Source organism: Ranitomeya imitator, chromosome 4 (assembly GCF_032444005.1).
Source record: "Ranitomeya imitator isolate aRanImi1 chromosome 4, aRanImi1.pri, whole genome shotgun sequence".
Lineage (NCBI taxonomy): Eukaryota > Metazoa > Chordata > Amphibia > Anura > Dendrobatidae > Ranitomeya > Ranitomeya imitator.
The window spans coordinates 321,319,093-321,333,024 of NC_091285.1; the positions used below are offsets into that span (position 1 = coordinate 321,319,093).

Sequence of the window (13,932 nt, forward strand, 5' to 3'; positions counted from 1 at the left end):
GGGCAAAATTGTTTGGTGAATTGGAAAGCGCGGAGTTAAAATATCACCTCACAACATAGCCTATGACGCTCTCAGGGTCCAGACGTGTGAGTGTGCAAAATTTTGTGGCTGTAGCTGCGACGGTGCAGATGCCAATCCCGGACATATATACACACACACACACATTCAGCTTTATATATTAGATGTAAACTTCTAGCTTCAACTCCAGAGCCTATTTTAAATGAAAAGCAGCATTACCAAATTGAGACATGTAGATCAGTAGAGCAGACTGGGAGCCATTACATGTCTCATACTGGTAACACTTGCTTTCACTTAAAATAAACTCTGGAGGCAGGTTCTCAAGGAGATTCATGTCATGCCCATAGATATTAACACTTCATTTACATATTAAGAAAAATGTGGATTTCTCCTGAATAAGACATCAGATTGCAAATATCAAGGTATCATTTTAGTCCACTTTCTATTGCCTGCATGCCTATGCAGAGGGTTTAGAAGGGTTTATCGTATTGACAGATTCCCTTTAAGGCTCCCATACACAGACTAAAGTTAGCAGAACCTGACGACATGAAGTTGTCTGGTAGTGGGTGTTTCTTTCATAGAGAATACCGGAGTAGTCAACACAGAAAGTGCTCGTGTATGGATGAGTCGGGAGAGATAGCTACTGGCCAAGCTATCTAAAGTGTATGGTGAACTTATAGGGGTTCGCCACCATTGGGAACAATTTTTTTTTTACTACTTAAATGCATGTATTTGGGGCCAAAAATAATTTTGCGAATGGGTTTTATTACAAATTTTGCTTTATTTTGCTTTTACATGCTCTTTCATTACCTGCGTATTCAACTTTAATTTAGTCTGTGTACATAATTTATCTGGAAAGAAAAATACAAAAAAAAAAAAAAAAGAATTACAAATTTTCCTGTTAGACTGTCAGAACAAGCTCACTGATGGATTCTCAGGTAAAGGTTGGCCACTTTTTCTTGTTAGTGCAGCCTCCTCCAATAGATAAGCAGCTTTCTCATACGAGGTGCTTTACTTCCATCAGCAGTCAAATATTTGGACAGAAGTGCTTTTCAGCATGTGAGGAAAGCTGCATTAATAAGAGACAGTGGCTGACCTCTATATCTAAGAATCCATCAGTGAGTTTGTTCTGACAGTCTATCAAGAAATTTGATATCTCCTTTTTCTTTGCCTTTTTCTGAGCTCCTCTCAGCTGATTTATAGCCACAGTCTACATTAAAGTAAAATGTGCGAGGAAACAAAAAGCCTGTGAAAGCAAAATGGTGTAACATTTGTAACAAAACCCAATTGAAAAAAATATTTTTTAGTGCAAAATATGTACATACAGTGCCTTGCAAAAGTATTCGGCCCCTTGGAACTTTACAACCTTTTCCCACATATCATGCTTCAAACAAAGATACCAAATGTAAATTTTTGGTAAAGAATCAACAAGTGGAACACAATTGTGAAGTTGAACGAAATTTATTGGTTATTTTAAATTTTTTGGGAAATTCAAAAACTGAAAAGTGGAGAGTGCAATATTATTCGGCCCCTTTACTTTCAGGGCAGCAAACTCACTCCAGAAGTTCATTGTGTATCTGTGAATGATCGATATTGTCCTAAATGCCTAATGATGATAAATATAATCCACCTGTGTGTAATCAAGTCTCCGTATAAATTCACCTGCTCTGTGATAGTCTCAGGCTTCTGTTTGAAGCACAGAGAGCATCATGAAGACCAAGGAACACAACAGGCAGGTCCGTGATACTGTTGTGGAGAAGTTTAAAGCCGGATTTGGATGCAAAATGATCTCTAAAACTTTAAACATCCCAAGGAGCATTGTGAAAGCGATCATATTGAAATGGAAGGAGTATCATACCACTGCAAATCTACCAAGACCCGGCCGTCCCTCTAAACTTTCATCTCAAACAAGGACAAGACTGATCAGAGATGCAGCCAAAAGGCCCATGATCACTCTGGATAAACTGCAGGTGGGACAGTCTGTCCATAGGACAACAATCAGTCGTACAATGCACAAATCTGGCCTTTATGGAAGAGTGGCAAGAAGAAAGCCATTTCTCAAAGATATCCATAAAAAGTGTCGTTTAAAGTGTGCAACAAGCCAACTGGGAGACACACCAAACATGTGGAGGAAGGTGCTCTAGTCAGATGAAACCAAAATCAAACTTTTTGGCAAAAATGCCAAATGATATGTTTGGCGTAAAGGCAACACAACTCATCACTGTGAACACACCATCCCCACTGTCAAACAAGGTGGTGGCAGCATCATGGTTTGGGCCTGCTTTTCTTCAGCAGGCACAGGAAAGATGATTAACCCATTCATGACCCAGCCTATTTTGACCTTAATGACCTGGCCGTTTTTTGCAATTCTGACCAGTGTACCTTTATGAGGTAATAACTCAGGAACGCTTCAACGGATCCTAGCGGTTCTGAGATTGTTTTTTCGTGACATATTGGGCTTCATGTTAGTGGTAAATTTAGGTCAGTAAATTCTGCGTTTATTTGTGATAAAAACGGAAATTTGGCGAAAATTTTGAAAATTTTGCAATTTTCACATTTTGAATTTTTATTTTGTTAAACCAGAGAGTTATGTGACACAAAATAGTTAATAAATAACATTTCCCACATCAGCACAATTTTGGAAACAAAATTTTTTTTTGCTAGGAAGTTATAAGGGTTAAAATTTGACCAGCGATTTCTCATTTTTACAACGAAATTTACAAAACCATTTTTTTTTAGGGACCACCTCACATTTGAAGTCAGTTTGAGGGGTCTATATGGCTGAAAATACCCAAAAGCAGGGTGGATAAAAATCAATGTTTTTAAAAAAAAAAAAAAAAAAAAAATCGGATTTTTTTAATTTAAATCGGATTTTTTTTATTTAAATCGGATTTTTTTTAATAAACTGCTTTTTGAGGAAAATATTTTACCATCCAAAGGTTCTTCCATCATGAGATAAAGCTGAGCTGCTTAACTCAGTAGAATAAAGGCTGTATATGTGTAACATTCACAATGCCATGCTCTTCCAGAGGTTTCTGTAGGATTAGTGGGCAGTTTCTCTCCTATATTATCACAGATGCTCGCTTTACTTACGCAGTTCTCAAAACTGAATTTGACTCCGCAGAGGTCCCAGCCTCTTCTTCACGGCAAAAATGTTGCAACATGAACAGAGTTGAGAAAAAGACCTTAATCCTATTGTTCTACAAACTTATGAATACAGAATCAACCCCTTCAGTGCCAAGTCCAAGAAGTTAGACAATATGTTTCTGATTGTTTGGAGTGGAATAGATCTGCACAACACAAGAAGAATGTGAATCTAAGTGTGAGGAGGAGGAAGGGCAAGCAGACAAGAAAATGAAAGTGAAACTTTGAGCACAATACTGCAGCATAGCCACAGACAGACAAGTCTGGATCTGTTTGTGTGTACGATCTGAGGTTTATTACATTCTTTCCTTATAATGGCAGCAGGCCGTAAAAGAGACCCAGTTTAGGAATATTTTAATGAAGCTCCTTCGCCTATCGATAAGGCAGGCATGCGTGCAAAATGCAAACGATGCAACAAAGAGATGTAAGGCCTGGTGGTGCGAATGAGGCAACATCATGAGAAGTGCGGTGATGAAGAGGACTCATCTTCTCATGATGTTGCCTCATTCGCGCCACCAGGCCTTGCATCTCTTTGTTGCATCATTTTTCTTTCCTCAAAAATGATGTTTTAGCAAGCAATTTTTTATTTTCACAATGGTAACAGGAGAAATTGGACCCCAGTAATTGTTGCGCAGTTTGTCCTGAGTATGCTGGTACCCCATATGTGGGGGTAAACCACTGTTTGGGCACACGTCAGGGCTCGGAAGTGAGGGAGCACCATTTGACTTTTTGAACACAAGATTGGCTGGAATCAATGGTGGCGCCATGTTGCATTTGGAGACCCCTGATGTGCCTAAACAGTGGAAACCCCTCAATTCTACCTCCAACACTAACCCCAACACACCCCTAACCCTAATCCCAACTGTAGCCATAACCCTAATCACAACCCTAACCACAACCCTAATTCCAACCCTAAGGCTATGTGCCCACGTTGCGGATTCGTGTGAGATCACCATTTTTGAAAAATCCGCGGGTAAAAGGCACTGCGTTTTACCTGCGGATTTACAGCGGATTTCCAGTGTTTTTTGTGCGGATTTCACCTGCGGATTCCTATTGAGGAACAGGTGTAAAACGCTGCGGAATCCGCACAAAGAATTGACATGCTGCGGAAAATACAACGCAGCGTTTCCGCGCGGTATTTTCCGCACAATGGGCACAGCAGATTTGGTTTTCCATAGGTTTACATGGTACTGTAAACCTGATGGAACACTGCTGCGAATCCGCAGCGGCCAATCCGCTGCGGATCCGCAGCCAAATCCGCACCGTGTGCACATAGCCTAATTCTAAAGGTATGTGCACACAATGCGGAAAATGCTACGGATCCGCAGCAGTTTCCCATGAGTTTACAGTTCAATGTAAACCTATGGGAAACAAAAATCGCTGTACACATGCTGCAGAAAAACTGCACGGAAACGCAGCGGTTTACATTCCGCAGCATGTCACTTCTTTCTGAGGATTCCGCAGCAGTTTTACAACTGCTCCAATAGGGGGTTAAAATGGATGGGAAGATGGATGGAGCCAAATACAGGACCATTCTTGAAGAAAACCTGTTGGAGTCTGCAAAAGATCTGAGACTGGGATGGAAATTTGTCTTCCAACAACACAATGATCCCAAACATAAAGCAAAATCTACAATGGAATGGTTCACAAATAAACGTATCCAGGTGTTAGAATGGCCAAGTCAAAGTCCAGACCTCAATCCAATTGAGAATCTGTGGAAAGAGCTGAAAACTGCTGTTCACAAACGATCTCCATCAAATCTCACTGAGCTTACGCTGTTTGCCAAGTATTAAGTTAAAGGGGCCGAATAATATTGCACGCCCCACTTTTCAGTTTTTGAATTTTCACAAAAATTTAAAATAACCAATAAATTTCGTTCAACTTCACAACTGTGTTCCACTTGTTGATTCTTCACCAAAAATTTACAATTGGTATCTTTATGTTTGAAGCATGATATGTGAGAAAAGGTTGAAAAGTTCCAGGGAGCCGAATACTTTCGCAAGGCACTGTACATTTAAGTACATCGAAAAGTTCCCAAATATGGCCAACCCCTATACAGTAGAAAGATAATTTAAAAATATATATATTTTTGCAACACATGTTGTGTTAACTGTTTTAAAGTCCTCAATTTACTCAATAAAAGAACAATCATATTCTATATGAGATCTACCCAAAGTGAAATATTGTGACCAACAATAAAAAAAAAGTAATATTAAGGTCGTTATCCAAATGATCGGAAAGGAGATACTAAAACAAATTAAACACAATTTCTAACTATATTACTGTAAACTACAATCCCAACTCCCAAAAAGTTGGGACGTGTAAAGAAAACAAGAATGCAATGATTTAGAAATCTCTTATCACCATATTTTATTGACAACAGAACATAGATCACAGATCAGAAGGTGGACGTTGGACATTTTTCATTTTATCTAATTTAGGAATTGATGGCAGCGACACATCTAAAAAAAAAAAAAGTTGGCACAGAGCCATGTCTACTATTATGTAAGTAGTGAAAAATAAGACTTCCAAATAATTGCATTATTTTCTTTACATTTTAGATGGAATTACAACGTTTTTGGAATTGGGGTTGTACATTGATTACTCCAAAAACAAAGAAAAGTAAAACTCCACAGTAATAAAGTTTTTAAAATGAAAAGGAACAGTGAATTACTGCATACACTTACCTCTTTCCCCTACATATATCCAGAAAACGTGTGGCAAAGTAAGAAAAAGACATTACACATTAGGCAGCAAAAAAGAATGATGATATTAGAAAGAATACTATAAGATTATCACGAGGGCATCGGAACATCATTGGTCAGCCATGCGGCCTCCCCAGTCATTTTACGAGCTAGGACAAATCACTTTAAACCTCCTCTGATACAAATTCTGGTAAAAGCTAAATCTGTATCTAGGTTCAGTTGATCTGTCTTCTTTAACATTAATACGTTGATGTAAAATTTCATAAAATATTCTTCACACACTAAAACATGTTAGCAGTGATTTTTCTTTTTTCTTGAGGCGAACATATACCCTTGGGAGTTCATTCAGATTTTACAGGCAGATGTTTCTGTAATATCAAATACAATTTCAAGAACATATTCACACATGGCAGATGCAAGGTAAAAAAAATAAAAAAATAAAACATTTATTTTTTTGCACAAGTAAAGCCAGATGTTTTAAAGTCCTCAATTTACTAGGGATAAAATATTTTAAAGAAGACGCAAATATTGTAAAGTGACAACATTCTTTTAGATGATTATAAATAAAATGAATATAACAATTATATTACCTCTGAGTGATGCTCTTCATTTTGCTGCAGCACCTCAATGCACAGCTCGGCCAGATGAAGCACATCACTTAATTTCTTTGAAGGATCTTCTTGACTCATAGTCTCTGCAAATTGAAAAGAACAGCTTCACTAAGAATCTGGTATTACGCATTAAATATATTATTGTTTCCATTAACCCCTTAGTGAGGAGGCCACATTTTGGAAATCTGAACAGCATCACTTCAAAATGGCAATAACGCTGGAATGTTTCAAAATATTGCAGTGATTTTGAGACTGCTTTTTCGTGATACAGTGTATTTTATGATAATGGTAAATTTAGTTTGATATTTTTATGTTCATAAAAAATATCAGGAATTTGTCAGAAACTTCTAAACATTTCCAATTTTCAAATTTTGAATAATTATCCCTTTAATCCAGATAGTCATACCACACAAAAACATTACTAAATAACATTTCCCTCATGTCTGCTTTACATCAGCACTATTCGTAAAAAGTTCTTTTAATTATGTTAGTATTTTAGAATATGTAAAAATGGAGAAGTAATGTTTTTCAAGGAAATTTACAAAATGTATTTTTAGGGACCTATTAAGTTTTGAAGTGACTTTAGGGGTCCCACATATTGTAAACCCCCAAAACTGATACCATTTTAAAAACAGCATCAGTCAACATATTAAAAATTGCTGTCAGGTAGTTTATTAACCCTTCAGGTGCTTTTCAGGATCAATGTAAAATGCATGATAGGAATAAAAAAATATTTTTTACTACCTAAATTTGGCTCACTTCTGAACAGGTCACTATATCTGGCAAACTTTAACCCCTTGAAGACCTTGCCCTTTTCAGTTTTTGCGTTCTTGTTTTTCGCTCCCCTCCTTCCCAGAACCATATTTTTATTTATTTTTTATTTTTCCATCAATATGGCCATGTGAGGGCTTGTTTTTTGCGGGACAAGTTGCACTTTTGAACAACATCATTGGATTTAGCATGTCGTGTACTAGAAAACGGGAAAAAAATTCCAAGTGCGGTGAAATTGCAAAAAAAGTGCAATCCCACACTTGTTTTTTATTCGGCTTTTTTGCTAGGTTCACTAAATGCTAAAGCTGACCTGCAATTTTGATTCTCCAGGTCATCACGAGTTCATACATTTCAAAAACCTGACCTGCACATCCAAACATAGACTAAGTGTGAACAGGTGCTGAACCTAGAGTCGCCAACTCGTATATAGTTAAATAAACAAGGCAGCACACTGCAGCGCTAGAACATACAAACTTGAAAACACGAAATTTGAACTGCATTACTGCACTAGAAATATGAAAAATGAGAGCTTTTAGCGCATAAAAATGGCCAATTTTATGTGTACCTGGTAGCCACTTTACGGCATCTCTCTTATACGAGGTCCTACGCTTGCCTTACCTCGCTGAGAATAAACGTCTCCATCTGAATGGGTACATGTGAAACCTCTTCCTAGACTAAAATTCTCTCTCTCTATGATGGAGGGGTATTGGACCTGCTGTAATTAAAACACCTGTGGCTAGGAGGCGGAGTGCTCGATCAGAAGGCTAAAGAATACATTTCAAAAACCTGACCTGCACATCCAAACATACACTAAGTGTGAACAGGTGCGGGGACATGTCGGCTGTTCAAAACAGTGGGCTCACCGCCGCAGCCTGCATCAAAGCGGGGTACCGACCTCCGCTGTAATAGTACAGCGGAGGTCGGTAAAAGGTTAAGGCCATGAATTGTCATAGCAAACTTCAGGACCACACAATCATAATTTTAGGGTGCCAATAGGGTTAAAGAGAGAGTACTCGCACTCTGTTAACCATTTAGATGATGTAGTCACTATTGACAGCACCATCAATGTGGTTAAACAAAAATAGTTGGTGCCAGCACTGATCGTAGCTGGTGCAGCAAGTTGTCAGCTATAGTGTACAGCCGACAGCTGGTGGATTGTCACCTATCGGATGATGCTACTCTATGAATAAAAAGATGCATTGGTGGTCATTAACGGGTTAACTTCTGGACCATTTACCTTTTTTTTTTTCGTTCCCTTTTCTTTTTAGAGTCATAACTTTTTATTTTTCCATCAATATGGCCATGTGAGGGCTTGTTTTTTTTGCGGTACAAATTGTACTTTTGAACTACACCACTGATTTTACCACATAATGGACTGGAAATTGGGAAAAAAAATTCCAAGTGCTGTGAAATTGCAAAAAATGTGCAAGTTCACAATGTCTTCTCTTTAACTATGTTCACTAAATGCTAAAACTTACCTGCCACTATGATTCTGCAGGTCATTATGAGTTTGCAGATACCAAATATGTATAGGTTGCTTTTTATTTAACTGGCACCATTTTCAGAGACCTATTATGTCTCCATTTTCTGGGATCTGGGGCTGGGTGAGGACTTATTTTTGTCAAGCTGACATTATTACTGACACCATTTTGGGTTAGATACGGTCTATTAATTGCCTGTTATTGCATTTTATTGCAATGTTGTGGCGATCAATAAAAACGTAATTCCTCGATTTTTAATTTTTTTGCTTGTTATGTCGTTTACTGATTGGATTATTTTTATATTTTGTTAGATCAGGCGTTTCTGAACACCGAGATACCATATATGTGCGTTTTTGATTTTTTTTTTGTTTTATTTCGAATGGGGCAAAAGGGGGGTCATTTGAACTTTAAAACAGAGGCTGGACAGACAGCTGTCTGAGATGGTTTAGTGACTACTGCATTGCATTGAGAAGAAGGTTCGACATGATGTCTTGAGGTCCCTTTCAACTCTAACTTTATATGATTCTATGTTGTCAGAAATTACTGTTAGGCCACACTTCAAGACTGAGAAGGAAGGAGCGCTATTTGGCTTTTGGAGAACAGTTTTTTCTAGAATAGTTTTAGGGTGACATTTGCGGAGCTCCAAAAGTGCCAGAACAGCAGAAAACCCCCAAAAGTGACCCAATTGTAGAAACTGCACCTCTCAATGAATTCATCTACGGCTGAAGTGACTATTTTATAAAATCTGCACGAAGCTTTTTTCCGGAGAATTGCAAATATGCCAGTTTAGTGCCCATACATTGTGCTCCGGTGTGATTACCTCCATATATTGTAGCGCCCCCATACCCTGTGCTGAGCTTGTGCTTCTGACGATACATACCCGTAAATAAAATGCCTTTGATCCATTACAATAATGCCAAACATGTGGCTGCTTACTGCGGTTTAAGCACAGTGGGGCTCAGAAAGAGAGGAGCATTTAGATTTGGGAGCACAGAATTCACTGGATTTTATTTGAGGGGTTGGGAGCCAAGTCGCTTTTCCAAAGTCCTTTTTCTACCGGTAACGTGGGAACCCCTTATAGTTTCAGTGACAGATCTGAGTGGGAGATGGTTTTGTATGGTATAAATTAGGGTTTCTATTGGTAACATTTTAAGATACATAATTTTTGATCACTTCCAGAATAAGGCTGAGATCACATTCTTGTTTTCTGCGCAGATCACTTATGTTGGGGTTTCCATGTAAATCCCACAAAAATGCAATTCAGACGAAATCCCCAATGGAACCACCCACCATGAGGCAAATGGAGACACTTCATACTCCATTTGGCATCTTCTCCAGTGGTAACCTTTTTTTTTTCAGTCGTGCACAGATCTGTGGTCGCCCACACTTGTGTTCTTAAAAGACACCTAAAATGATGGGACACTGCAGGAACAGAGACCAGTCCAAAGTGGCTCCAGCTGTCTCATGCATGAGTGGTTCCCTAGGGGGGTTTTGTCTGAATCGTAGGTTTGGATAATTGACAGAGAAACCCGTAAGACGTAAGAGCTCAGCTGTAACTTTTTTTATTTTTTTGGCGAATAGAGCTGTATGAGGGCTTTTTTTTTTGCGGGACGAGTTGCAGATTTTTTGGTAATATTTTGGGATATATTGTGTTTTTTGATTGCTTTTTATTCCGATTTTACAGGCAGAGAATGAACAAAAACCAGCAATTCAGTTTTTTTTTGCGCCATTCAACAAGTGGTAACAGTGATAAAACTGATTTGTTCATCAGGTTGGTACGATTACAGCAATACCAGATTTTTTTTTTTTTTTCTTTATGATTTGCTCTTTTTCAGACTAAAAAAACTATATTTTACAAAAATGAATCTGTTTTTGCATCATCATATTCTGAGAGCGGTAACTTTTTAATTTTTTTGTCGAATGAGCCACGTTAATGCTTGTTTTTTGCTGGATGGTTTGGCATTTTCATTTATACCATTTTCTTTACATATGAGTTTTTGATTGATTTTCACTCACTTTTTTGTGAGTCAATATGATGAGAAACAAATATTTCTGGCATGTTTTTTAGGATTTTTTTTTTTTACGTTGTTCACCAAACGGAGTAACATGCCAGTTTTATAAAGTGGCTTGTTCCAAAAGCGGCAATACCAATTATGTGAATGTTTTTTTGGTTTATTTTTGTTCTATCACAAATGCTGCATTTTGAGTGGCGAAACAGATTTAAGACCCACCTCTTCCGACAAGCCTACAATCTGCAGTGATCCTTAATCTGCTGAACCGCCGTACGACCAGCTCTACCCTCTCCTAATGTATCCTCACCCATCCCCTGTAGACTGGGAGCCGTCACGGGCAGGGTACTCTATCGTACTGTACTTGTGCGTGTTTTGTATTGCTAATATTTATTGTGCTTGTCTATATTTGCCCCTTTTCACACGTCAAGCACCATGGAATAAATGGCGCTATGTAAATGTATAATAATAATAATAATAATAATAATAACGTGATTTGCGTGTGCTTTTTTAGTATGTTGGTTTTTTACTTTTGACATATTTTAACTTTTTTTTTTTTCACTTTTATACTTCGTTCCACTGTGGGACATGTCTAATTTTTATTTTGATCACTGTACTTACTGTACAGCAGTACACGCGACTGTCAGTGTCTCTCTGACTGTGCCTGTGAGACTCGGCACCCCGAGTCTCAGTCTCACTATGGTAACCATTATAGACCATGGTATACCATTAAGACCCCCTTGCAACAACTTAAATACCGCTTTTGGAATTGACAGCTGGATTTAAGGGGCCAATCGGCCGCAAAACCGGTCAGGTCCGATACTGCAGGGTGTCATCTGTCATGTACAACTGACACCCACGGGAATCTTCGCTGCCAGACAGTGCTATTCCCTTATCTCCCTCATTGCCATTTTAAAATGGCAATGAAGGAATAAGTACCCTTAACGACTGCTGTTTAAATGCGTATTGGTGGTCATTAAGGGGTTAAAAAGATTTGGAAAACAGGAACACAAATCAATTTTTTTTTTACAAGCTTATAAAAAATGTTTCCACCACATAACCCCTTTACGACCTATGAAATATCCATACATCCAGGTTACTGACCTTGGATGTATGGGTACATCATCTTTAATGAGGCACCACAATTGCAGTCATGGTGATTTCATTAATGCAGTTAACCTGAAGATATGTGGTTAAATCGGCAAGTTAACACTGTTATTATGCTGCCCAGTGCCTTAAAGCAGCCGAATACAGCCTGGAGAAAATGATCTTTATTTTTCCCACCAGCATTCGGTATTCAGTGATAGGGGCGGGTCCAGTCATCCCTCTGAGTATACAGAGAGGCCCTGAATGACAGCTGAGCCCCAATGCAGGCAGTGTCAGTCTGGGCTGGAAGCATGGTTACAGCAGCCGCTCTGTATTCTCAGCCGCCCTGCGCCTATGGCTGAATATCAAATGCTGTTGGGAAGGATGAAGATAATTTTCTCCCCGCTGCATTTGGCTGCATGAAGGTGCCGGACAACATAATACCTGCAGGTTAACAACGTTATTTCTGTTGACAGGTCCCCTTTAAGATGTCACAGCAGGGCAACAGGATTCATTATCAGGGGAGTGGCACCGCCCCCCCTCCCCCCCCCCCCCCGGCAACTACAATCGCTTAACAGTCAATCACAGCATTTTCAGTGTATCAGGCAATAATATTGCCTGAAACACTGATGTACAGTCTATGATCGGTGCTGTAACAGCATTGATCATAGGCTGGAGTCTAGCAATGCCAGGAGGGGAGGATGAAGCTCAGCACAAACTTCCAGTTAATAAAATTAAAAAATGTATTAAAGGGAACCTGTCACCCCCCCAGGTGTTTTTTAACTAAAAGAGCCACCTTGTGCAGCAGTAATGCTGCATTCTGACAAGGTGGCTCTTTTAGTTCTGGGTGCTGTAACTGCCGAAATAATCAGTTTTGTAATTTGTCCTAAATACGGTACCTTTTCTTCAGTCAAGGAGGCAGGCCTTTCCCCCCTGCTGCAGACGCCACACAGCCGTCACTCAAATCTTCTTGGCGCCGGCTCCTCAGCGCTGTTTTGAAATGAGGCGCAGTGAGCGCTGCCCGTCTGTCCTCATATGCAGTCCAGCTGACTGCGCCTGTGCGGACGCCCTGCCTGTGAATCCCAGCCCCGCAGTGTCTTCTTATTTATTCATACTACGGGGCTGGGATTCACTGGCTCTTTTAGTGAAAAACGCCTGGGGGGTGACAGGTTCCCCTTAAGTGAAAAACATGATTAAAAACAAAATCTGACGCGTTTTATGTGGGGGGGGGAAATGTTATGTGTTTTCGAAAATCCATGCAATATTGCGGTGATGGGGTGATCTGGAATAAGCCATATCTGAATCTTGGAATTGATGACGGCCTATGAGACATTTTCATGGACACATTGAGAAAGTATATTTTTGCAATATGATGTAGGATCAAAAGTCATTTTTTTTTATAAGTCTGAGTGTTGTCCAAGGGGTAAGCCACAGATTTACAATAGAATGTGGAATCCATCACGACCACACAGCCCACCTTATCAGATTGTTTAATTATAAGGCTTGTATTATATTTAAGTACAAACTAAAGTACAGTATATGAATTAATTTAGTTTTACTACATCTTGCATTCCCTGAACACCCGTTTCTGCTTAAAGCTGACAAGTCAACACATCTAAACCAGTCCATGCATCACGTCACTCTCAATTCAATTACCATTACACTTGAGGGTTTCTCTCTCTATACATATATACAGGCTCTGGCAAAACTTAAGGGGAAACTGTCACCCCCAAAATCGATGATGAGCTAAGCCCACCAGCATCAGGGGCTTATCTACAGCATTCTGTAATGCTGTAGATAAGCCCCCAATGTATCCTAAAAGATAAGAAAAAGAGGTTAGATTATACTCACCTGGGGGGGGGGGGGGGGTCCGATCCGATGGGCGTTGCGGTCTGGGGCCTCCCATCTTTATAGGATGACGTCCTCTTCTTGTCTTCACACTGCGGCTCCAGCGCAGGCGTACTTTGTCTGCCCTGTTGAGGGCAGAGCAAAGTACTGCAGTGCACCGGTCCTCTCTGACCTTTCCAGGCGCTTGCGCACTGCAGTACTTTGCTCTGCCCTCAACAGGGCAGACAAAGCACACTTGCGCCGGAGCAGCAGCATGAAG

General features: G+C 39.5%; 1 protein-coding gene across 7 annotated transcripts in view; it reads right to left on the reverse strand.

The window, feature by feature from the left end:
• Positions 1-13,932, reverse strand: part of CADPS2 (calcium dependent secretion activator 2) — an 854,105-nt gene that overhangs the window by 253,948 nt on the left and 586,225 nt on the right. For all 7 annotated transcript variants that reach the window (XM_069764895.1, XM_069764893.1, XM_069764892.1 and 4 more), the window contains exon 17: positions 6,458-6,561. In XM_069764895.1, the coding sequence (XP_069620996.1) occupies positions 6,458-6,561 (104 nt within the window). The remainder of the gene's footprint in view (positions 1-6,457; positions 6,562-13,932) is intronic.